Source organism: Rhinopithecus roxellana, chromosome 3 (genome assembly GCF_007565055.1).
Source record: "Rhinopithecus roxellana isolate Shanxi Qingling chromosome 3, ASM756505v1, whole genome shotgun sequence".
NCBI classification, from domain to species: Eukaryota; Metazoa; Chordata; class Mammalia; order Primates; family Cercopithecidae; genus Rhinopithecus; species Rhinopithecus roxellana.
In genome coordinates, this window is record NC_044551.1 from 155,036,677 (window position 1) to 155,062,301 (window position 25,625).

Consider the following 25,625-nt stretch of genomic DNA (forward strand, 5'->3'; position numbering starts at 1 on the left):
ACACTCAGGCTGGAATGCAGTGGTGCAATCACAGCTCACTGCAACCTCTGACCCTCAGGCTTAAACCATCCTCCCACCTCAGCCTCCCAAGTAGCTGGGACTACAGACGCACAGCACTGCACCCAGCCTAACTTTTGTATTTTTTATAGGGATGGTTGCTCATCATGTTGCCTAGGCTGGTCTTGAGCTCCTGGGCTCAAGCAGTCCACCTGCTTCAGCCTTCCAAAGTGCTGGGATTATAGGCGTGAGCCACTGTGCCTGACTGTGTGTTATAAAATTTAATTGTGAGAGTATCCATTTGTTTCTGTCTGTCCTATTAGCAAAGTATGGGTATAAATGGTAACTTCTAAAAAATCCTAATTCTCATGTGGCTAACCAAATTAAATAAATAATATTCAAAACAATTTTTTTAACCTATTGATGGTATATATCATCACTTACTAAACTGTCTTTTCATTTGTTTTTTTTGTTGTTGTTGTTTTGAGACAGAGTCTCACCCTGTCACCCAGGCTGGAGTGCAGTGGCACGATCTAGGCTCACTGCAACCTCCACCTTCCGGGTTCAAGCGATTCTCCTGCCTCAGCCTCCCAAGTGGCTGGGATTACAGGCGTGCGCCACCATGCCTAGCTAATTTTTGTATTTTTAGTAGAGACAGGGTTTTACCATGTTGTCCAGGCTGGTCTTGAACTCCTAACCTCAGGTGAGTCACTTCGCCCAGCCCTTTCATTTGTTTTTTGTTGTTGTTGTTGTTGAGAAGGAGTTTCATTCTTGTTGCCCACGCTGGAGTGCAGTGGCGCTGTCTCGGCTCACTGCAACCCCCGCCTCCTGGGTTCAAGCGATTCTCCTGCCTCAGCCTCCCAAGTAACTGGGATTACAGGAGCACACAACCACACTGAGCTAATTTTCTATTTTTAGTAGAGACGGAGTTTCACCATGTTGGTCAGGTTGGTCTCAAACTCCGGACCTCAGGTGATCCACCCACCTTGGCCTCCCAGATTGCTGGGATTACAGCCAGAAGCCACTGAGCCTGGCCTCATTTGTTTTTAAGGCCACTTTCCAGTTGAACTTTTAGGAGAAGCTCTTGTATAAGTGCATGTGGGGTCTCTTCATGACTTTTTTGTAGGCTGTTTATTTATGAAATGGTAATATGAGTTAACCATGCATATTTATGCTGTTAATTATTTTATAAATTTCACAAAGATTTCAAGAGTTCTAGCGATGATAACAGTATAACTCTTTATTCTGGGAATTTACTGTAATTTAGCTCCCTTGAAACCTGACAAGATTAGCCCTGTCCCTAGGCAGAATTAGGAGTAATTTCTGATTCCTCTTGTCCTTTTTAGCCAATAAGAGTACTGAGCTGACTTTCTGCATTAGTTAGCTTCCCATGACTATTTGAGGGGTAGATGCCAGGTTGGGAATGTTTCCAAGGACTTATGCTTTAGCTTATCTGTATTTACTGGGATGAAAGATATAATAATTCTTTCTTTGAAGTTAGAGATTTGTTTGAATTGCTATTTTTTTTTTATTCCCAAGTTCTAATCAATTTCTTGTCATTGTACTTCACAGACTTTTACTCCCCTTGTAGATAAACTGGGTTTGGGTTCTGTGGTTCCAGTGGAATATCTTCTGGATCGAGAGCTTCGGTTCCTGTCAGATGCCAATGGGCTGCATCTGTTTCAGGTATTTAACACTTGCTCTAGCCTTGAGCCTATTTTTTTCTCATTGCTAATTTCTTTGTTGATATAAATGTAGGTGTTTCCCCTTTTGCTAGGTGGGAACATATTAGCGTTTCTTATATTACTTCCTCCAATAAATATGCTGTGCCTTTATTTATTTATTTACTTATTTTTTTGAGACAGAGAGTTTTGCTCTTATTGCCCAGGCTGGAGTGCGATGGCGTGATCTTGGCTCGCTGAAACCTCTGCCTCCTGGATTCAAGCAATTATCCTGCCTCAGCCTCCCAAGTAGCTGGGATTACAGGCATGTGCCACCAAACCCAGATAATTTTTGTATTATTAGTAGAGATAGGGTTTCACCATGTTGGTCAGGCTGGTCTCGAACTCCTGACTTCAGGTGATCCACCTGCCTTTACCTTCCCAAAGTGCTGGGATTACAGGCGTGAGCCACCGCGCCTGGTATTTTAAAATTTTTATTTATTTATTTTATTTATTTATTTTTGAGACAGTCACCTAGGCTAGAGTGCAGTGGCTTGATCTCATCTTACTGCAACCTCCGCCTCCCGGTTTCAAGTGATTCTTGTGCCTCATCCTTCCAACTAGCTTGGGATCAAAGGCACATGCTATTACACCTGGCTGATTTTTGTAGTCTTAGTAGAGACAGGGTTTTGCTATGTTGCCCAGGCTGATCTCAAACTCCTGGCCTCAAGTGATCCACCCACCTTGCCCTCCCAAAGTGCTGGGATTACAGGCGTGAGCCACCGTACCCAATCTCCCTGTGCATTTTAAAGTTTTTCTGCTCCCTTGAAAAGTACTTCTGGTGGCTGAGGCTTCTTTCTTCTTCTACACGGCTCTGCCCTACCCTAAAACCACCCAAGACTTAAGACCACAATTCTGAGTCTCTTCAGAAGAGGTGGTTTCGGCCGGGTGCGGTGGCTCACACCTGTAATCCCAGCACTTTGGGAGGCCCAGACAGGCGGATCACGAGGTCAGGAGATCGAGACCATATTGGCTAACACAGTGAAACCCCATCTCTACTAAAAATACAAAAAAATTAGCCAGGCGTGGTGGTGGGCGCCTGTAGTCCCAGCTACTTGGGAGGCTGAGGCAGGAGAATGGCGTGAACCCGGGAGGCAGAGCTTGCAGGAAGCCAAGATAGTGCCATTGCACTCCAGCCTGGGCGACTGGGCAACTGGGCAAGACTGTCTCAGAAATAAAAAAAAAAAAAGAGGAAGAGGTGGCTTCTCTGAGGTGGCTGTTTCTGTAACTTGAGTCCAAGGGGGCCTATTCATTATTGACATCCAGGAGTTTGTACTGGTTCCAAGCAGCATGAAGGATCATAGTTACAAAGAAAAGGGACTAGTTAATAATTAAAACAAACCAGTGTCTGAGTTATAGTTTCAGAATTTAGGAAAATACATTTATTTCTCACTTGTAAGGGTTGCTGTCTGCAGGAAGAAAATTAGGAGACTAAGAGTTTTACTGTCTTACTAAGACAGACAAGAGCAATTATTTCCTAAACTGTCTTCTGTGAGATGTTAATGATGATTTCTTTGTTAATATGTCTTCCCCGCTCATTAGGCCTCATTCCGTCTCAGCAACCTTACTTTATTTATATTTATAATCTTAGTACTTTATGAGATAGCACTTAGTAAATTTTGGATAAATACTGAAATAAGCAAAAAGATATACAAGAAATAAAATGTTTTGTGGTCAAATAAGTATGAGAAACACTGGCCTAAAGAAGTTTCTTTCCTGTATGACTTCTCAGAGCCTTTAATAGGCTATTGTATGTAGAAAGATATATAATATTTCCTAATCCTAATTGATCGTAGCATTCTTAATTTTTGCAAAACATTTCATGAGACTAGAGTTCTTCTCTTTTTTTTGTTGTTCAAGAGACAGGGTCTTATTCTGCCATCTAGGCTGGAATGCAATGGCACAGCCATAGCTCACTGCAGCCTCAGACTCCTGGGTTCAAGCGATCCTCCTGCCTTGGCCTCCAAAAGTACTGAGATTACAGGCATGATCACCACGCCTAGCCTGAGACTAAGGTTCTGTAGATACTGTTTGGCAAATGTTGATATGTGGCTCCTTAGGATATGATTTTTCTCAGCTGATTAGGTATTTGCTATTCATTTTAACATTCAGTTGTTTTCTTCTTTTATCTTTATCAGATGGGAACAGATAGCCAAAACCAGATTCTTTTGGAACATGCTGCACTGAGAGAAACAGTTAATGCTTTGATCAGTGACCAAAAGCTACAGGAGATATTCAGCAGAGGTAAGAACAGATAGTCTTCTGTCCCTGAACTCTGATTCAGGTGAATGATCACTGTTGAGTGATAGTATGGGATACCACGCAACCTTAAACATTTGTACTTATCTTCTTTTTGTGGGCAGAGTCAGATGCCACATGAGGATAATAATTATTATTTATTAAAAAACAATAAAAATAAAGAGTATCTCCAGTTAGCTGGATCTCTAGAATAGAGATCTCATTCTCTCTCCATCACTCGTCTTACGGAGGTGTCTGTAACAGAGGTGAGACTCTGTTATTCTGTCTAAGGTCCATCCATCCCCTTAAAGATGCTCTTAGAGCAAAAACAGGATCTCATTCAGACCAGTGTTTCTGGTTCATTCTGCATTTCATAATATACAGTTTTATTGTGAATTGAGTTTTAGTTTTTTTAAATTTCTTAAATATTACCATGTACTACTAGACAGTGTTAAGGCATTGGGGATATAGCAATGAATTAGAAAATCTTTGCTTTTTTAACTTACAATCTACAAGTTTCTCAAGAACTAAAAACTTAACACCAACAAATAACTTAGAGTGCAAAGTATAATATGTCCACAGACTCATTCACATTAAAAGCATGTTGTTTTTAAGAATGAAAAATTTACAAAGACCACTGGAAGAAACCATTCAGGTTTTGTTTTTAAATTGCTGAGTATGGTAAATCTGGAATTGCTCATTTGTTCAATTCTATGAAAGGGGACCAAAAGTGCCAAATATTTACATTACCTAATTTTCCTTTGACTTTTAGAAACAATTATGACATATAGCTTAGCCAAAAATATTCAATACTGACTGATCTCCCTTTTAGGTCCCTACAGTGTTCAAGGTCACAGGGTCAAGGTATATCAGCCAGAGGGGGAAGAAGGGTGGCTTTATGGTGTTGTGAGCCATCAAGACTCCATCACTCGTCTTATGGAGGTGTCTGTAACTGAGGTGAGACTCTGCGTTATTCTGTCTAAGGTCCGTCCATCCCCTTAAAAAGGATGGTTTAGATAGGTGAGCACTTCATTATGTGTAAGATGACTTGGGTCCCATCCCTGACTCTCACTTAATAGTTGTGTAACCCCTAGAAAGGCTATTGAACTTTCTTAACTTCACTGTTCTCATCTATAAACTAGAGGTAAATATGTAAACCCCCACTGACCTTACAATACTGTTTTGGGTCCTGAGATTAAAGTATCTGAAAGTGCTTTGAAATCTATAAAACAATATATAAATGTATGATAGAAGTATTATATTCATAATGGTTAGTAGTTGGAGTGCAGTGGTGCGATCATGGCTCACTGCAGCCTCTGCCTCTCCGGCTCAAGCAATTCTCCCACCTCACCCTCTGGAGTAGCTGGCACTACAGGCGTGTGCCACCACACCTAGCTAATTTTTCTATTTTTTGTAGAGAAGGAGTCTTGCTATGTTGCCTGGCTGGTCTCAAACTCCTGAGCTCAAGTGATCCACCCACCTCAGCCTCCCAAAGTGTTGGGATTACAGATATGAACCAATGCACCCGGCCAGAATATTTATATATTTATTTATATGATATATATGAGTTATATGATATATAATTTATATGATATATAATTTATATGCTGTCTATATATGTCACACTTTAGTAACAAATAGGATCATATAGTACACATAGTTATATAATTTACCTTTTTTACTTAGTTGTATATAATGAGTTTTTTTTTTTTTTTTTGAGACGGAGTCTCGCTCTGTTGCCCAGGCTGGAGTGCAGTGGCCGGATCTCAGCTCACTGCAAGCTCTGCCTCCCGGGTTTATGCCATTCTCCTGCCTCAGCCTCCCTAGTAGCTGGGACTACAGGCGCCCGCCACCTCGCCCGGCTAGTTTTTTGTATTTTTTAGTAGAGACAGGGTTTCACCACGTTAGCCAGGATGGTCTCGATCTCCTGACCTCGTGATCCGCCCGTCTCGGCCTCCCAAAGTGCTGGGATTACAGACTTGAGCCACTGCGCCCGGCCTATAATGAGCATTTTTGTATGTAAATGTAAAGATCTGTCTCATCCTTTAAAATAGATGCATTCTTTTCCACTACATGGATATATCATGACTAATCTAAAATTGATAGACATTTAAATCATTGCCAATATTTTCACTAATACATGTAATATCACAGTGAACATCCTTGAACATCTTTTTACATTATTTATTGGAATAAATTTGTATGTATAATTACTAGATCAAAGAATATGCACAATAAATTTGACATTTTCTATCAAATTGCCCCCCTACGGGGTTTTTATTCTCTAATATTAGGTAAAATGATTCTTTTTTCTTTTTTAAACAGAGTCTCACTGTGTTCCCCAGGCTGGTCTCGAACTCCTGGTCATCCTGCCTCAGCCTTCCAAAGTGCTGGGGTTACAGGCATGATCTACTATGCCCGGCCTGGAGTGATTGTTGTTTTTTTTTGTTTGTTTGTTTTTGAGATAGAATTTTGCTCTTGTTGCCCAAGCTGGAGTACAATGGCATGATCTCGGCTCACTGCAACCTCCGCCTCCCAGGTTCAAGCGAATCTCCTGCCTCAGCCTCCCGAGTCACCGAGATTACAGTCACGCCACCACACCCGGCTAATTTTTTGTATTTTTAGTAGAAACGGGGTTTCACCATGTTGGCCAGGCTGGTCTTGAACTGCTGACCTCAGGTGATCCGCCCACCTTGGCCTCCCAAAATGCTGAGATTATAGGCGTGAACCACTACACCCAACCCTAGAGTGATTCTTTTAATGATTATTGATTCTGAAGGTTTTTTGTTTCATACTATACAGAATAGGATGGTTTTAGAGATACAGGATTCAAAATTAACATCGCTAGAAGACACACTTGGACATGAATTCACTTCTTTCATTCATTTGCTTAACAAATATTTGAATGCTTACCATGTTCTAACCTGTTGTAGCAGTAAATGAGACAGTAGAGATCTCTGCTCTCATGGAGCTTTCATTCTAGTAGGTGAATCAAAACAATAAAGAGATAATTACATCGATTAGGAAATTACATAATTATGTCTTTGTAGACAAGGCATTAAACATCTTTTTCCCCTCCTACTGTAGAGTGGTGAGATCAAGTCGGTAGATCCCAGACTAATCCATGTGATGCTGATGGATAATTCAACGCCTCAAAACGAGGTATAGTAATGGACTGCGTTCCTGAGCAGACTCATGAGCTTGCATTATCTTGCTGTATGTAGATCCCTTATATATGTGTTTTCCATGGATGCCCTTTGAGTTGTTCAGCTTTAGCCACTGTACATTTTTTTGCTGTCTTCACAGTCTGTCTAATTAAGGGGGGATGTTCTCAAGAAAGAGACCTAGTTTGAGCGAACCCTTTTAATCATGACTATGTTCCCTAGTTCTTTTAAAATGCAAGGCTAGTTTCTTCCTATATTCTGTCAGGACAGGTATATTTGAAAGATATAGTAGTCAGTTAAAAGTGCAATAAGCAGTAGTAATACTCGTGATCTACCAAGTAACAAGAAATGAAGGATAAACTACATCCACTTTTTTTTTTTTTTTTCCCATTCGGTGGCAGGGAGCTCCAAGGGAGTCTGAAATTCTGTATTCCCAAGTAGAATCAATTCAAGCTGGTACCTAGTTCAGTGCTCGGCCCACAGTGAATTGGTTACTGCATAATTGTTATGAGCCACCCCAACTCTTGGTTTATTCAGAATTAATACAGCCCAAAAAAAGATGCATTGACGATCTCTGGGCCAGGCGCAGTAGTTCACACATGTAATCCCAGCACTTTGGGAGGCCAAGGCAGGTGGATCACTTGAGGTCAGGAGTTCAAGACCAGCCTGGCCAACATGGTAAAACTCTGTCTCTAAAAAATACAAAAAAAAAATTAGCCAGACATGTTGGTGGGTGTCTGTAATCCCAGCTCCTTGGGAGGCTGAGGTGGGAGAATCGCTAGAACCTTAGCTGGAGGTTAAAATGAGCCAAGATCGCACCATTGCACTCCAGCCTGGGTGATAGAGCAAGACTCTGTCTCAAAAAAAAAAAAAAGAAAGTCTCTGCCTGAACCAATCAAGATATTCTGTGTGAATTTCTTTCAGTTGACCAGCTATCCACATATTCCTCACAGTATCTTAGCACCTCTGTAATATTGCTGTCTTTGCCACTCCTGCTAAGTATATAGTCTTTCCTCATCTTTATCCAGTCATTCTTGACTTCCTAAAACAAGATCAGAATAGGAAAAGAAAAAGAAATTTTTTTTTTGAGACGGGGTCTCGCTATCTTGCACAGTCTAGTCTCAAACTCCCACCTAAGCCTCCCAAAGTGCTGGGATGACAGGCATGAGCCACCATACCTGGCCAGGGTTAAATTTAAAAACTCGTTACTACATGTAATATTACCACAAATAGGGTAAGTCTCCTGACTGTGTTTGCATGGCCGAAAACACCTGCTACTTTGATCATGTATTGGTCCCCTTTTTTGTTCCTTTCCTTATTTCATTCCTTCATTAAGCACATATTGTACGCCAGGTACTGTTCAGCTGGTCAAATATAACTGGGGAGTACTGGTCTCAAGGTTATAGGCTGCTTACTCACATATGAGTAGCTCACTGTAAGTAGGACTTACATATAAGTTGTTTAGGGACTGGTAGGTTTCTGTGAGCCAGGCTCTGCAAGTTGGCTGGATGACTTATAGGTGGGATGTTTGGTTTGTGTGTGTTTGTTTGTTTTTGAGACAGGGTGTTGCTATGTCGCCCAGGCTGGAGTGCAGTGGGGCTATCTCGGCTCACTGCAACCTCCGCCTCCCGGGTTCAAGCGATTCTTCTGTCTCAGCCTCCCGAATAGCTGGGACTACAGGCGTGCACCACCATGCCCACCTAATTTTTGTATTTTTAGTAGAGACAGGGTTTCACCATATTGACCAGGCTGGTCTCAAATTCCTGACCTCATGATCTGCCCACCTTGGCCCCCCAAAGTTCTGGGTTTACAGGTGTGAACCACCACACCAAGCGATCTTTGGTTTTTAGCAGCAGATGTTGGTTCTTCCTTTTTTGGTATTAGCATGATATTACTGTTTTCTTTGCTAGCAAAGTCCAATTATTTTTTATAGTTCTGCCAAGTTTTATAGTAACCTTCTTTAGAGATCCGTGATCACCTCATCTCCTTTAAGTATGGGTGAATGAACAAGAAAGAACAGAGTTCACTGATTGTGATTTACATCAGTGAAAACTGGGTGGTGACAGAGATTGAAGAAATAATTTAAAAGCTTTTAAAAATCAAAAGAGGCCGAGGCAGGTGGATCACCTGAGGTCAGAGTTTGAGAACAGCCTGGCCAACATCATGAAACCCTGTCTCTACTAAAAAATATAAAAATTAGCTGGGCGTAGTGGTGGTACTACCTGTAATCCCAGCTACTTGAGAGGCTGAGGCAAGAGAATCGCTTGAACATAGGAGGCAGAGGTTGCAGTGATCCAAGATCGCGCTATTGCATTCCAGCCTGGGTGACAAGAGCAAAACTCCATCTCAAAAAAAATCAAATAAAAAGAAAATCAAAAGAAAACAAAACTTAGCCAACAGATAAAGTTCTTGAATGAAAGGTTTAGAGACTGGGTGTGGTAGCTCACGCCTGTAATCCCATCACTTTGGGAGGCCGAGGTGGGCAGATCACCTGAGGTCAGGAGTTTGAGACCAGCCTGGCCAACATGGTGAAACCTCGTCTCTACTAAAAAATACAAAAATTAGGGCAGGCATGGTGGCTCACACTTGTAATTCCAGCACTTTGGGAGGCTGAGGTGAGTAGATTACCTGAGGTCAGGAGTTCGAGACCAACCTGGCCAACATAGTGAAACCCTATCACTACTAAAAATACAAAAAATTAGCTGGGTGTGGTGGCAGGCACCTGTAGTCCCAGCTACTCAGGAGGCTGAGGCAGGAGAATCGCTCAAACCCGGAAGGCAGAGGTTGCCATGAGCTAAAATCACACCATGGCAATCCAGCCTGCATGACAAGAGCGAAACTCTGTCTCAAAAAAAAAAATTAATTAATTAACCGGGTGTGGTGGCGCACGCCTGTAGTCCCAACTACTGGGGAGGCTGAGGCAAGACAATCACTTGAACCCGTTAGGTGGAGCTTGCAGTGAGCTGAGATCATGCCACTACACTCCAGCCTGGGCAACAGAGCAAGACTCCATCTCAGGGAAAAAAAAAAAAAAAAAAGGAAAGGCTTAGAAACTTAGATAGTATTACCAAAAGTATAGGGAAACAAAAATCTTGAGCTGTGCTTAACAGTTTTTTGTTTTATTTTGTTTTGTTTTGTTTTTTTGAGAAAGAGTTTCCCTCTTGTTGCCCCGACTGGAGGGCAGTGGCACAATCTCGGCTCACTGCAACCTTCCCCTCCGGGTTCAAGTGATTCTCCTGCGTCAGCCTCCCCAGTAGCTGGGATTACAGGCATGCACCACCATGCCTGGCTGATTTTGTATTTTTAGTAGAGACGGGGTTTCACCATGTTGGCCACGCTGGTCTCAAACTCCTGCCCTCAGGTGGATCTACCCACCTCAGCCTCTCAAAGTGCTGGGATTACAGGCATGAGCCAACACACCAGGCCTCCTTAAGAGGTTTATAGAAGACAGTTTAAGGAGAAAGGATGGTAATGAAGACAGCAAAAGAGGAAAAATACAGAAACTAGGACTGGCAAAAAGAAATTTTAAAATTTTTGAGTTTACATTGTAACAGCTATGATAATGATTACAATAAAGATATAGATCTGCAAAGAATTTATAAATATTGAAGGACGTAAGAGTACATTAACTAAGTTGGTAAATATTAATGGCCAAATAACTGTGTGTCACATATTACCACCCCCACACAAGTTTCTGAATAAAACCATCTGGAAGTTACCCAAATAATGCTAAAGTGAATACTTGTTTCATGGTGGAATGCCAATCTAAAAATTGTTCCATCTGTTACTTTGGTGCCCAAAAGATTGCTCTAGAGAATGTTAGCTGCATTCCCATACCTGACTCCCTTCGTTCTCAGGGAGAGAGTTTATTCAGAGATGGGAATTGCCCCTTCTAATCCTGTATCATCCTAGGTTGTTTTGGCCTCTTAAATAAGACACAATTAAGATTTCATGAGGTAGTCTGAAATTACTAGAAGAAATACGAGATTTGCCTGTTTGGCCAGTGGTAGCCTGCTTTTTTCCCTTTCCTCTGTCTAATGCTTTGAGATAAGATCTGGGGATTGAGTTTTTACAGTGTCTACATGAGCAATCCAAACCTGTCTCTTTCAGGTTTTCTTTTTTTTATTTTATTTTACTTATTTATTTATTTATTTTGAGACAGAGTCTCGCTCTGTTACCAGGCTGGAGTGCAGCGGCGCCATCTCGGCTCACTGCAACGTCCGCCTCCCGGGTTCAAGTGATTCCCTTGCCTCAGCCTCCCGAGTTGCTGGGACTACAGGCATGTGCCACCACACCTGGCTAATTTTTTATATTTCAGTAGAGATGGGGTTTCACCATGTTGGCCAGGATGGTGTCAATCTTCTGACATTGTGATCTGCCCGCCTCGGCCTCCCAAAGTGCTGGGATTATAGACATGAGACACTGCGCCCAGCCCAGGTTCACTTTTCCTTTGGTCACAGACTCACAAATGTTGGTTTAGTGACTTCTCGTTAGAGAAGGTTCCCTATTTCAGTACTTAAAATGCAAGTTTCTTTCAAGCAAGGAAATAAATATGTAATAAAGTGAGTTATTTCATCAAGGGGTAAGGGAAAGTTTGCCAAGTGAGTTAACCTCTGGTAACTATTGTCTTGAATGTGTGTATATAAATTGAGTCACAGAAAGATTAGAGCTTTTAACGAAAGGGATGTTTTAGAACTGGCATTGGAACTTGGCAGTCTATGCCTGCTTTGTCTGCTTCTAGAGATGGGAAAGAGCTAATGGTATATGGTATTCACAGGATGAAGGTTTCCTTGTAATCTTTTTTGAATTTTGTTTTGTAGGGGGGTACGTTAAAAGCAGTAAAATCTTCCAAAGGAAAGAAGAAAAGAGAAAGCATAGAGGGTAAAGATGGCCGGAGGAGGAAAAGTGCTTCGGACTCTGGGTGTGACCCTGCATCAAAGAAATTAAAAGGAGACAGGGGTGAAGTAGACAGTAATGGGAGCGATGGAGGTGAGGCAAGCCGAGGGCCCTGGAAAGGAGGGAATGCCAGTGGAGAGCCAGGGCTGGATCAGAGAGCCAAGCAGCCACCGTCTACATTTGTCCCCCAGATTAACCGCAACATTCGCTTTGCCACTTACACCAAAGAAAACGGCAGGACTCTGGTGGTGCAGGATGAGCCTGTAGGTGGGGACACACCTGCATCTTTCACTCCGTATTCTACAGCCACAGGTCAGACACCTTTGGCCCCAGAGGTGGGTGGAGCCGAAAACAAAGAGGCAGGAAAAACACTGGAACAAGTTGGCCAGGGCATAGTGGCTTCCGCAGCTGTGGTCACTACCGCCAGCTCCACCCCAAACACAGTGAGGATCTCAGACACTGGCCTTGCAGCAGGGACTGTGCCAGAAAAACAGAAAGGCAGCCGGTCGCAGGCCTCGGGAGAGGTGAGTTACTTCAGGGGCAGATTTGCAAGATTTGGGTTTACCCTTTCGCCCTCCTTTATTGCTAACATTAAAAAACATTCAAGCGCCCCAGGGAAGGAGTATTTCTGAGATGTGCTTAAAATGTACTCTATGGAAGGCCTTTACTGCTCATTGGGTAAATGTGTATATTTTAATAACTGTATCAGCTCTTAAAAGGCACCGGAACAATTGGGTGAATCAAAAACTGACGATAAAACCTAATTTAAAGACATGTTAAAGTAGATCTGGTGGGGAATGTTTTAAGTTCAGTTATCTATTTAGTTCATATAGTGGTCAAGCCTCTACTAGGCCTATAAGAGGTGAGGTTAATGAATTACAGTATTGGTAATAGTGAATACTATAATTAAGGCTATGTGTGCAAGCCACCATTACCCTGTTTTCAATTCATTTTCTGTGATGTTTTCCCTTGAGGCTGAGTTAATTTCCATCATTTGATATGGCCATGAAAGGTTTTTTTCTCCCCAACTTCATCTTTTTAAGCCTTACCTGGAAAATTTGATGGATTTCATCACAACAGTATCTGATTTCCTTTGTTCTTTATCTGATATGCATATATTGTTGCTAAAATGGAACCTCTGTTAAATGTAAGTTAACATCAAGTTGTCTCCCTAATCCAAAATATCAAAATCACTATAATATAGTCTTTTTGACTAATTTTGGTCACCAAAATATGATTTATGGTGCTAGTCATCTTTTTTTTCCCAAACAGCTATTAACTCAAGCTAGAATATGAAATACAGAGATGGTTAATGATTTTTAAAAATTATATATAGGAAACTACTGTATGCTAAGTACTGTATGTTATATGTAAAGAATTGAAACCTCTGTTTGAAGGAGCTCACATCCTAAAACGGAATCATTTCAGATATAACAATGCCAGACAAAACATGACAAACATGACTTCTTTCCCTCCCCAACAAGTACAGATTGTTAATCCCTAGTGTGCAGGGATAGGGAGGGAGATGAAATGTCCACACAGAAGAGGAGAGGGCCTGTAAATGCAAATTTCACACTGTTGATGGTTTGTGCTGTTAGTTGACCAGCATTCCTAAGATAACCAGGTGAGGATCTTTTATGGATTTCCAGTGTAAATCGTCATAGTGTCTAAATTATTTTAAAAAAAGCTCCATGTCTTGGCCGGGCGCGGTGGCTCAAGCCTGTAATCCCAGCACTTTGGGAGGCCGAGACGGGCGGATCACGAGGTCAGGAGATCGAGACCATCCTGGCTAACACGGTGAAACCCCGTCTCTACTAAAAAAAACACAAAAAAACTAGCCGGGCGAGGTGGCGGGCGCCTGTAGTCCCAGCTACTCGGGAGGCTGAGGCAGGAGAATGGCGTAAACCCCGGAGGTGGAGCTTGCAGTGAGCTGAGATCCGGCCACTGCACTCCAGCCTGGGCGACAGAGCGAGACTCCGTCTCAAAAAAAAAAAAAAAAAAAAAAAAGCTCCATGTCAAAGGCAGTGTGAATGTAAATAGGGCTTACAAAATAGACCAGGTTTTACATGCTATAGAAGAGACCCATTGTGTAGCAAAGCTGAATATATAAAATTCATATTCAAAGAGTATTTTCTTTTAAACAGGTTGGGGAAATTTTTGTGACTATAAAATTTCTATAAAACATAGTCATGTTGCTATGTTTCTGTTTGGTTCTTCTTCTAGGATATGATTTAAAAGTATAGAAATGAGCCAGGCACAGTACAGCTCATACCTGTAATCCCAGCATTTTGGGAGGCCAAAGCAGGTGGATCACTAGGTCAGGAGATCAAGACCATCCTGGCTAACACGGTGAAACCCTGTCTCTACTAAAAATACAAAACATTAGCCAGGCATGGTGGCGTGGGCGCTTGTAGTCCCAGCTACTCGGGAGGCTGAGGCAGGAGAATGGCGTGAACCCGAGAGGCAGAGCTTGCAGTGAGCTCTGCAAGTGAGATTGCGCCATTGCACTCCAGCCTCGGCAACAGAGTGAGACTCTGTCTCAAAAAACAAAAAAAACAAAAAAAAACAAAAAGAAGCTGGGCTTGGTGGCATGTGTCTGTAATCCTAGCTACCCGGGAGGCTGAGGCAGGAGAATCACTTGAACCCGGGAGGCGGAGGTTGCAGAGAGCCAAGATTGCGCCACCACTCCAGCCTGGGTGACAGAGCAAGACTCCGTCTCAATAAATAAATAAATAAATAAATAAATAAATAAATGTGTGGAAATTAATGTTTTCATTACAATGCCTGATCTAAAATAAAGACAGCCAACAGGAAACTTCTTGCCCTAAAAACTGGGTTGAGATGAATTTCTCATCACCTTTTTATAAGAAAAGGATTTGGAATTTAATCATTTGAAGGAAAATGAAAGACCGTCCAAATTATTTTTCATTCATGTGCGTATTTATTTTTAAAGGGTAACTTTAGGAGTGAAACATGAGCTACCCATGCTGATTCCTTGAAGTCATGCAGGTATCAAGGCTCCTGGCCAAATCCTGCCTGTGAAGCAACAGTAGCACCTCAGGGCTGTGTCTGTTCTCTTTTTCTCTATTGTGGGGAGGGAGTTTAAGTCAATGCTTACTGGTTAGTAGGAAGATAAAGAAAAAAGGAGCTTTAATTTTTTAACTCTGAGATACCCTGAAGTAGTCTCTATAGCACAGACAGAGGCAAGCCTAGGTGGCCTGCTTGATTCTTATGTCTCTATGCTACCCCCCAAGGAAAGCCTGAATGTTAACTCCTCTCGTGTATTTAAAGAATAGTTTAATTAAAACTCTGTCCCATCTTTATAAGAGAATAGCTGTTTTGTTTATCGGGAATCCTTTTTTTTTAATTGTAGTAAAATATACATAATGTAAAACTTATGACTTTAAAATGTGCAATTCTGTGGCATTTAGTACATTTACAGTGTTGCAAAACTATGAAGACTATCTCGATCCAGAAATTTCATCACTCCAAAAGGAAAGCTCCATATCCATTAAGTGGTGATGGAATAATTTTTATTTCCAGTGTTTTAAAGTGAATATTAAGGTATATCATCCTCTACTACTTGAAAGTAATCTATGGTGTGCAAGTCAAGTACTAGGATCCGGGTTTTATTAAATTAATAAATATTAAGTAAGGGCTCATACCTACCTATGGGTCTCTTCTCTCTCTCTCTCTCTCTCTCTCTCTCTCTCTCTCTCTCTCTCTCTCTCTCTCTCTCTCTCTCTCTCTCTCTCTCTCTGTGTGTGTGTGTGTGTGTGTGTCCCCCTCTTGTCTATATCTGGGTACATTAATATATAGGAAAGTTCTTCCTTTTTTTTTTTTTTTGGGAGACGGAGTCTTGCTCTGTCGCCAGGCTGGAGTGCAATGGCGCGATCTGGGTTCACTGCAACCTCTGCCTCTGCCTCTGCCTCCTGGGTTCAAGCAATTCTCCTGCCTCAGCCTCCCGAGTAGCTGGGACTACAGCCACGTGCCACCATGCTCGGCTCATTTTTTGTGTTTTTAGTAGAGACAGGGTTTCACCATGTTGGCCAGGATGGTCTCGAACTCCAGACCTCGTGATCCACCCACGTCGGCCTCCCAAAGTGCTGGAATTACAGGCATGAGCCACCGCGCCAGGCCCCATTCTTTATACAGTCATTCACAAGCAGAAGTTAACATTTTGAAGGTAAAAGAAGGAAAGGAGAGTGTTTTATTATTTCATTCTTCAGTTACACTGAAAGCTTTTTTTGGGATATAATCAGTATATACATTTATCCTCTTTGGTTTCTTATTAGATTCTAATTATAACAAAGGTCTTGGTAAATAGCTTGCTTTCTTTGATTTTAGCATCTGTATGTCTAACATTAATTGAAGTAGATATTCAACTTGTAGGTTGACTTGAACCCATAAATAGATGCCGAAATCCAAAAGGGTCCATGTTGTGGACTTTAAGATTAATGAGGAGAACACTTTTCTTTAATGTGCAGTAGGCTTGTCCTAGGATTAAAGCCACTTTTTGTAAAATGGGCAATTTTACAGTAGCCCAAATAAATCAAAACTTTAACAGTAGTTCCCAAGGTCATTGAAATATATTAATATTACAGGGGTCACTGTAAAAGCTGCTGTCTATTCAGGAACCCTTTTCTCCAATTCCTTATAGGAGCTCTCCACTTCCAAATACATGCCAAAAAGCCTACATGGCCTTCTAGCACTGTGACAACCAATTGGATAACAACCAAGGGAATGGCAGGATGAATGACATCCTGCTATCTCTGGTTCACCTTGCTAAAGATACCCTCAGTGTAGTCTGTTGCAGATTTCTTCCCACTGCTGGTGAACTCCAGTTATAAGAGCAGATCCATGGAATTGTAAAAGAGAAAAGTTGATTGACCCCCAAGAAATGTTGATATGGTGATAGTGAGGTCCAAGAAAGAGATCATTAGATTGTCGTAAGAAGCCAGCATCACTAATTCAGACTATCTTCCTTTCAGAATTCAAGAAATTCTCTTCTGGCCTCTTCTGGATTTGGAGCACCTCTCCCTAGTTCATCGCAACCTTTGACTTTTGGAAGTGGAAGGAGCCAGTCTAATGGTGTTCTAGCCACAGAGAACAAACCTTTGGGCTTCTCTTTTGGCTGTAGCTCTGCACAAGAGGCTCAGAAAGACACTGATCTCTCCAAAAACTTGTTTTTTCAATGCATGTCCCAAACTTTACCTACCAGTAACTACTTCACTACTGTTTCAGAGAGTTTGGCAGATGATTCTTCTAGTCGGGACTCATTCAAACAAAGCCTTGAGAGCCTGAGCTCAGGCCTGTGTAAAGGCAGATCCGTTCTTGGAGCAGACACTAAGCCAGGTTCTAAGGCTGGCAGCTCTGTGGACCGGAAGGTGCCTGCAGAGTCCATGCCCACCCTCACTCCAGCCTTCCCACGGAGCCTCCTAAATACCCGTACCCCAGAGAATCATGAAAATCTATTTTTACAGCCCCCCAAATTGTCGCGAGAAGAGCCTTCTAATCCTTTCCTGGCATTTGTGGAGAAAGTTGAACACAGCCCTTTCAGCAGTTTTGCATCTCAGGCATCAGGTAGCTCCTCTTCTGCTACCACTGTCACCTCCAAGGTGGCACCCAGCTGGCCCGAGTCTCACTCCTCTGCAGATTCGGCATCTTTAGCAAAGAAGAAACCCCTCTTCATTACAACTGACTCCTCCAAGCTAGTATCTGGTGTTCTGGGCTCAGCTCTTACCACTGGGGGCCCAAGCCTCTCTGCCATGGGGAATGGCCGCTCCAGCTCGCCCACCAGCAGCCTCACTCAGCCCATTGAGATGCCAACTCTCTCCTCCAGCCCCACAGAGGAGAGGCCAACTGTGGGCCCTGGGCAGCAGGACAATCCCCTCCTCAAAACCTTTAGTAACGTCTTTGGCAGGCACTCAGGCGGCTTTCTGTCCTCCCCGGCAGATTTTTCACAGGAGAACAAAGCTCCTTTTGAAGCTGTGAAAAGGTTCTCACTGGATGAGCGAAGCTTGGCTTGCAGACAGGACTCGGACTCCAGCACCAACAGTGACCTGTCAGATTTGAGTGACTCGGAGGAACAGCTGCAGGCTAAGACAGGCCTGAAGGGGATTCCGGAGCACCTGATGGGGAAGCTGGGCCCCAATGGGGAGCGCAGTGCTGAGCTGTTGCTGGGCAAAAGCAAAGGGAAGCAGGCCCCCAAGGGCCGGCCTCGGACCGCCCCCCTGAAAGGTGATCCTGCTGGGGCTGTATTTGGGCTTTGCTCTGGCACTGGGCTCAAATGCCTGTTGTGTTCTTGTGCAGCAGAGGCCCTCACTTTGATGGAGAGTTCTGTAATCTCATAGAATTACAGAGCCAAAAGGACCTGGCAGAGGCCCCTCGTCAGACCTGGTTCAGGGCAGGATTGCATCTAAACCAGCACTGTAAGAGGGGTATCTGTCCCATATAATGATAATACCCCAAAGGAGGACTCTTGATCTTCCTTGGCGGTCCGTTATTTTTGGTCAGGAACTATTTCTTTGCATTTGTCTCATCCCTTTTTACTTCACTTTGGCTCATCCTCTTTACTTCAGAGGGGTTACTGGGAACTGGTATCCATTCCCACATAGCAGACATTTGTAGACGTGATGAAGCAGAGAGAATCACCCCTCAGTTTGCTTCTCTCTGAAACCTACATAAGGATTTTAACAGCTCTATCAAAATCCATTAACTTCTGTGGTGTGAGGTTATGGTCCAGAAGCATGTAAAACAAAGTCTTGTGGTAAAAGCGTCTGTTTTCAATAGGAATTGCTATGTTGTGGGAGCTCAAGAGGTCCTGATGAACAGAATAGCCATATCGTGAGAGACTAGAGGCAGGTGATGGCTATATTCTGCCTTCTTGTGTTTTTCACACCCATATGCAAAGTTGTTTCGCCTTAGTGTGGCACTTCCCACAAGTTCTGCACGGTTCTTAGCTCCCAGTGGAAGCTTCTTTGCTCCTTGCTTTCCCTTCAAGAATGGACATAATGGGTACATGCCCAAGCAGGGAAAGAAGTAGCACCCCAGGTCAGGACAAATGTCTGTCCCCAAAAGAATCATGCTATTGGTTCCTGTTTACACCCCATGACAAACTTTTCTTCTCTTCCCCTTGCCACAGTTGGCCAGTCAGTGCTGAAAGATGTAAGCAAAGTGAAGAAGCTGAAGCAATCTGGAGAGCCCTTCCTACAGGATGGGTCATGCATCAACGTGGCACCTCATCTGCACAAGTGTCGTGAGTGCCGCCTGGAGCGGTACCGGAAGTTTAAGGAACAGGAGCAAGATGATTCTACTGTAGCCTGCCGTTTCTTTCATTTCCGGAGGTACCCAGACTCCTGTTTTCCTCGTTTGCCACTTTTCACTAGTGACACATAACTTCCACTCTTTCTCTAAAAGTCTATAAACATGTTTCATCGTCTTGGTCTTTGCTTTCCTCAACTCCTTTGCTCTCAGCGTCTGTGAAGAGACTCTAGCATAGTAGTCACTTAGTTGTTTGGATTGTAAAATGACATGTGGTTTTGTCCTTGGAGAATTGAAATTGAGCAGTTTTAGCTGTAGCTCTGTGCTATTCCCTGAGTTATTTCTAACTTGGGTTGGTTCTATTTGAAACCACTATTATAAGCAAAAGGACTGCATTTCATATTATGGATCTGCCTGACTGCTTATTCCTCCTCAGTGCTAGAGTAACTTGAGTCATGTTAAAAAGAAGGGGAAATAAGATTTGGAGATAATGTGAAACATCTTTGAAGTAGATATAACTGATGAAAATCTGGGAATATCATCTGCTTTTACCAAACAACATCTCTTTAGTTACTTTTCTTCTGCTTGATAAACTTAGAAGGGGAGTTTCTTCTGAGTGACCTTTCAAGAATCTTTAATTTTAAAGTAAATCTAAATGGTTTATCAATATGGTGTGGATTCACTTAGCAAATGTTTATTGAGCATTTAATGTGTGCTAACCCTTGTTCTGGCCATTGAGTATTCAGCAGTGAACAACAAAAAAATCAAATTTCAGCCCTCAGAAGGTTGGGGAGGCAGACAGTAAATAAGGAAAAAGGCCAAACATGATTACACGCCTTTAATTCCAGCACTTTGGTAGGCCGAAGCAGAAGGATCACTTGAGACCAGCATGGGCAACATAGTGAGACCTTGTCTCTACAGAAAATTTTAAAAATTAGCCGAGTGTGGTGGCACACACCTGTAATTCCAGCTACTCAGGAGGCTGAGTTGGGAGGATCACTTGAGCCCAGGAGGTCGAGGGTGCATTGAGCCTTGATTGTACCACTGCACTCCAACCTTAGAAGCAATGCAAGGCTCCTCTAAAAGAAAAATAAAAAATAAAAAATGATATGTCAGCTGATAATAACTATGAGAAAAATAAGGAAAGAGGATTGAAGTGTGAGGAGGCTAGAGAGGCTACAGTTTTAAACAGGATGATTTGAGAAAGTGAGAGTTGAAGAACAGCCTGCAGGAGGTGAAGGAATACACCATACTGTGACAGGTATTCCAGACAGTTGCAAGCATCCCAAAGCTGGAATATTTCTGGTATCTCCATAAAGTTAGGTTGCTAAAATAGAATAAGCAAAGAAGGAAAAGGAGTTGAGGTGAATGAGTTAATGATGGGACCACATTTTAAAAGGCTATTCCAAAGGCCTTGGTTTTTACTCTGATGAGAAGTCATTGGAGGCCTTGAACTGATGAGTGACACTCATTAATGTTTTAAAAGACCACTTTCGGCCGGGCGCAGTGGCTCACGCCTGTAATCCCAGCACTTTGGGAGGCCGAGGCGGGCGGATCACAAGGTCAGGAGATCGAGACCATCCTGGCTAAGACGGTGAAACCCCGTCTCTACTAAAAATACAAAAAAATTAGCCGGGCGTGGTGACGGACGCCTGTAGTCCCAGCTCCTCGGGAGGCTGAGGCAGGAGAATGGCGTGAACCCATGAGGCGGAGCTTGCAGTGAGTCGAGATCGAGCCACTGCACTCCAACCTGGGCGGCAGAGCGAGACTCCGTCTCAAAAAAAAAAAAAAGGCCACTTTGGCCACCTTCTTGAGAATAGGTTATGTAGAGGCAAGGGCAGAAGCAGAGAAGTTAGGAGGCTGTTGGAATTATCCAAGTGAGAAATAATGGGGCTTGGACCAGGGAGATAGTGATGGACATGATGAGAAGTGGTTGAAGATAGAGCAGACATAATTTTCTGATGAATTAGATGTGAAGTATGAAAGAAAGGACTTAAGGATGATTCTGTGTCTGGTTCTAGGTATGTCTTTTGGCCTAAAAATAGGAAGAATGAGATTGCCATTTACTGATAAAGAGATTCTTTAGGGAAAAGCAGGTTTGGGGAGGAAAAGGGGGAGTTTTAACTTGGCCGTGTTAAATTTGAGATGCCTGTTAGATTTTCAAAGGTGAGATACTGAGAAGGCAGCTGGAGATACAGCTCTAGAGTTAGGGGAAGGGGTCCTACTGAAGATATACATTTGGATATCACCAAGTATTTAAAGCTGTCAATCTAAGTGAGATCAGAGGATAGATAAAGAAGAATAGCAGTCCAGGGACCAAACTCTGGTACTCTCCAATGTTTAGAGGTGAGAAAGATGGAAGCAACTAGTAAAGGAGACTGAGAAAGAACAGCTAGTGAAATAGCAGGAAAACTAGGCAGTGAGGTATCCCAGAAGACACTAAAGAAAGTATTTCCAGGAAGGAATAATGAACTGTGTCAAGTGTTGCTGACTTGGATGGGGGCGATAGCTCACGCTTGTAATGCCAGGACTTTGGGAGGCTAAGGTTGAAGGATCACTTGAGGCCAGCAGTTTGAGACCATCCTGAACAATGTAGTGAGACCCTGTCTCTACAAAAAAAATAATAATAATAATTTTTTTTTTGAGATGGAGTCTTGCCCTGTTGCCCAGGCTGCAGTCTTGCCTGTTGCTCAGGCTGGCGTGGTCTTGGCTACTGCAACCTCTGCCTCCTGGGTTCAAGCGATTCTGCTGCCTCAGTCTCCTGAGTAGCTGGGATTACAGGTGCGCGCCCCCACGCTTGGTTAATTTTTTGTATTTTTGGTAGAGAGAGGGTTTCACCACGTTGGCCATGCTGGTCTTGAACTCCTAACCTGAGGTGATCCGCTTGCCTCAGCCTCCCAAAGTGCTGGGATTATAGGTGTGAGCCACCGTGCCCGGCACAAAACAGTTTTTAATAAAAAAGTAAAAATGTTGCTGACAGGTCATGTTACATATGAACTAGAAGTGACTGATTTAGCAAGGTAGAATTACCTTATCAAAATAGTTTTGGTAGATTGGTAGGGGAAGTGCCTGATTGTAGGGTAGAAAATTTAAGGGAAAGGAACCTATGGCAATGAGTATAGACAACTCTTTTTTTTTTTTTTTTTTTTTTTTTTTGAGATGGAGTCTCGCTCTGTTGCCCAGACTGGAGTGCAGTGGTGCAATCTCAGCTCACTGCAAGCTCTGCCTCCTGGGTTCACGTCATTCTCCTGCCTCAGCCTCCCGAGTAGCTGGGACTACAGGCGCCCACTACCACGCTTGGCTAATTTTTTGTATTTTTAGTAGAGATGAGATTTCACCGTGTTAGCCAGGATGGTCTCAATCTCCTGATCTCGTGATCTGCCCACTTCAGCCTCCCAAAGTGCTGGGATTACAGGCGTGAGCCACCATGCCTGGTTGAGTATAGACAGCTCTTCAGAGAAACTTTGCTCAAGCAGATAAATGGAGGGAGGGTATGGCTTGAGAGGATTTTTGTGGTTGAAATTGGAGGGAATTTATATGCTGGCAACAGTGATCTGATAGAGAAGAAAATAGATGATATTGAAAAGAGAGGAGAGATTTAGTGGAGAAATGTCTTTGGGTTGCGGAAAAGTGATAGGATGTAGCAGGAGATACTGGCCTTTGCTGGTTCAGAGCAGCAGGAAATCATACAGAATACGTGGGCCAAGTTGCAGGTAAGTGTGGTAGTGTCTTGGTGGGAGCTTGTGGAAGTTGTCTTCTGGCTCCTGTTTTCTCAGTGGAATAGAAAGCAAGGTCCTCACGGGGGAAGTAATATTGGAGGTATGAATAGAAGGAAGGTATGAAAATAGGCATCTAAAGGCCGGGCGCGGTGGCTCAAGCCTGTAATCCCAGCACTTTGGGAGGCCGAGACGGGCGGATCACGAGGTCAGGAGATCGAGACCATCCTGGCTAACACGGTGAAACCCCGTCTCTACTAAAAATACAAAAAACTAGCCGGGCGAGGTGGCAGGAGCCTGTAGTCCCAGCTACTCGGGAGGCTGAGGCAGGAGAATGGCGTAAACCCGGGAGGCGGAGCTTGCAGTGAGCTGAGATCCGGCCCCTGCACTCCAGCCTGGGCGATAGAGCGAGACTCCGTCTCAAAAAAAAAAAAAAAAAAAGAAAGAAAATAGGCATCTAGGAGAGGGAGTGTACCAAGAAACTGTATCATGACTGTCAGGCAATATTAAGGACTCACCTGAGGTAGGCAGACATGAATTTAAAGTGTTAAAAGTGCAGGCACAGTGGCTCATGCCTATAATCCGGACACTTTGGAAGGCCGAGGTGGGCGGATCGCTTAAGCCCAGGTATTTGAGATTGGCCTGGGCAACATGGCAAGACCCTGTTTCTACAAACAATTTTAAAAAATGAAAAATTAGGCCGGGCGCGGTGGCTCAAGCCTGTAATCCCAGCACTTTGGGAGGCCGAGACGGGCGGATCACGAGGTCAGGAGATCGAGACCATCCTGGCTAACAATGCGAAACCCCGTCTCTACTAAAAAATACAAAAAAAAAAAAAAAACTAGCCGGGCGAGGTGGCGGGTGCCTGTAGTCCCAGCTAGTTGGGAGGCTGAGGCAGGAGAATGGCGTAAACCCGGGAGGCGGAGCTTGCAGTGAGCTGAGATCCAGCCACTGCACTCCAGCCCGGGCAACAGAGCGAGACTCCGTCTCAAAAAAAAAAAAAAAAAAAAAAATGAAAAATTAGGCCAGGCGCAGTGGCTCACACCTGTAATTCCAGCACTTTGGGAGGCTGAGGCAGGCGGATCACAAGGTCAGGAGATCGAGACCATCCTGGCTTAACACGGTGAAACCCCGTCTCTACTAAAAATACAAAAAATTAGCTGCGCGTGGTGTCAGGCGCCTGTAGTCCCAGCTACTGGGGAGGCTGAGGCGAGAGAATGCCGGGAACCCCGGAGGAGGAGCTTGCAGTGAGCTGAGATCGCGCCACTGCACTCCAGCCTGGGTGGCAGAGCGACACTGTGTCTCAAAAAAATAAAATAAAATAAAAAATTAGCTGGATGTGGTGGCATGTGCCTGTAGTCCCAGCTACTTGGGAAGCTGAGGTGGCAGGATTGTTTGAGCCCAGGACGTCAAGGCTGCAGTGAGCTGTGATGGCACCACTGTGCTCCAGCCTGGATGACAGAGCGCAACTTTGTCTCTAAAAAATAAATAGTTACAATGAAAGTGGCGCTGTGTTGGCCGGGAGTGGTGTGGTTCACGCCTGTAATCCCAGCACTTTAAAAGGCCAAGGCAGGCAGATTACTTGACATCAGTAGTTCAAGACCAGCCTGGGCAACGTGGTGAAACCCTGTCTCTACTAAAATTACAAAAATTAGCTGGGCATGGTGGCTTGCGCCTGTAGTCCCAGCTACTCAAGAGGCTGAGGCAGGAGAATTGATCGAACCCGGGAGGTGGAGGTTGCAGTGAGCCAAGATCATGCCACGGCACTCCAGCCTGGGTGACAGAGCAAGACTCTGTCTTAAAAAAAAAAAAAACTTGGCCGGGCGCAGTGGCTCAAGCCTGTAATCCCAGCACTTTGGGAGGCCGAGACGGGCGGATCACGAGGTCAGGAGATCGAGACCATCCTGGCTAACACGGTGAAACCCCGTCTCTACTAAAAATACAAAAAACTAGCCGGGCGAGGTGGCGGGCGCCTGTAGTCCCAGCTACTCAGGAGGCTGAGGCAGGAGAATGGTGGGAACCCGGGAGGCGGAGCTTGCAGGGAGCTGAGATCCGGCCACTGCACTCCAGCCTGGGCGACAGAGCGAGACTCCGTCTCAACAACAGCAACAAAAAAAATTGGAAAGTGGGTCTGTGTTTTTCTCTGGTCGCATTCAGCAGTATGGGTGCAGGTGTAAAACCGGTAAATGGAAGAACTTAGAGCAACTCTGGGACAACTTTTTAAAGAATCTAGACCTACTAAATGTTATGTTAACAAGCTTTACTATTAGCGGAGAATGCATACTGTTTTGGTCAACTTTGGTGAAAATTCTTAGTCTGATTCCTGTTGTCTCAGTTTAGGTGTGTGTTAGTTTGCATTGCTACTGCAATTTACCATGTATTTGATCATGTCTCAGGTTGATCTTCACTCGAAAGGGGGTACTTCGTGTGGAGGGGTTTCTAAGCCCCCAGCAAAGTGACCCTGATGCCATGAACCTGTGGATTCCCTCTTCCTCCCTAGCGGAAGGGATAGATCTAGAGACCTCAAAATACATCCTGGCCAATGTTGGGGACCAGTTCTGCCAGCTCGTAATGTCTGAGAAGGAGGCTATGATGATGGTGGAGCCACACCGTAAGTCACCTTCTCACTT

At 43.7% G+C, this 25,625-nt stretch overlaps 1 protein-coding gene across 1 annotated transcript in view; it reads left to right on the plus strand.

Moving 5' to 3' along the window:
• Nucleotides 1–25,625, plus strand: part of KDM3B (lysine demethylase 3B) — an 87,297-nt gene that overhangs the window by 22,822 nt on the left and 38,850 nt on the right. The window contains exons 3-10 of the mRNA XM_030928022.1: nucleotides 1,570–1,683; nucleotides 3,857–3,962; nucleotides 4,789–4,913; nucleotides 7,044–7,118; nucleotides 11,941–12,540; nucleotides 17,008–18,256; nucleotides 19,161–19,362; nucleotides 25,392–25,606. Of these exons, the coding sequence (XP_030783882.1) occupies nucleotides 1,570–1,683; nucleotides 3,857–3,962; nucleotides 4,789–4,913; nucleotides 7,044–7,118; nucleotides 11,941–12,540; nucleotides 17,008–18,256; nucleotides 19,161–19,362; nucleotides 25,392–25,606 (2,686 nt within the window). The remainder of the gene's footprint in view (nucleotides 1–1,569; nucleotides 1,684–3,856; nucleotides 3,963–4,788; nucleotides 4,914–7,043; nucleotides 7,119–11,940; nucleotides 12,541–17,007; nucleotides 18,257–19,160; nucleotides 19,363–25,391; nucleotides 25,607–25,625) is intronic.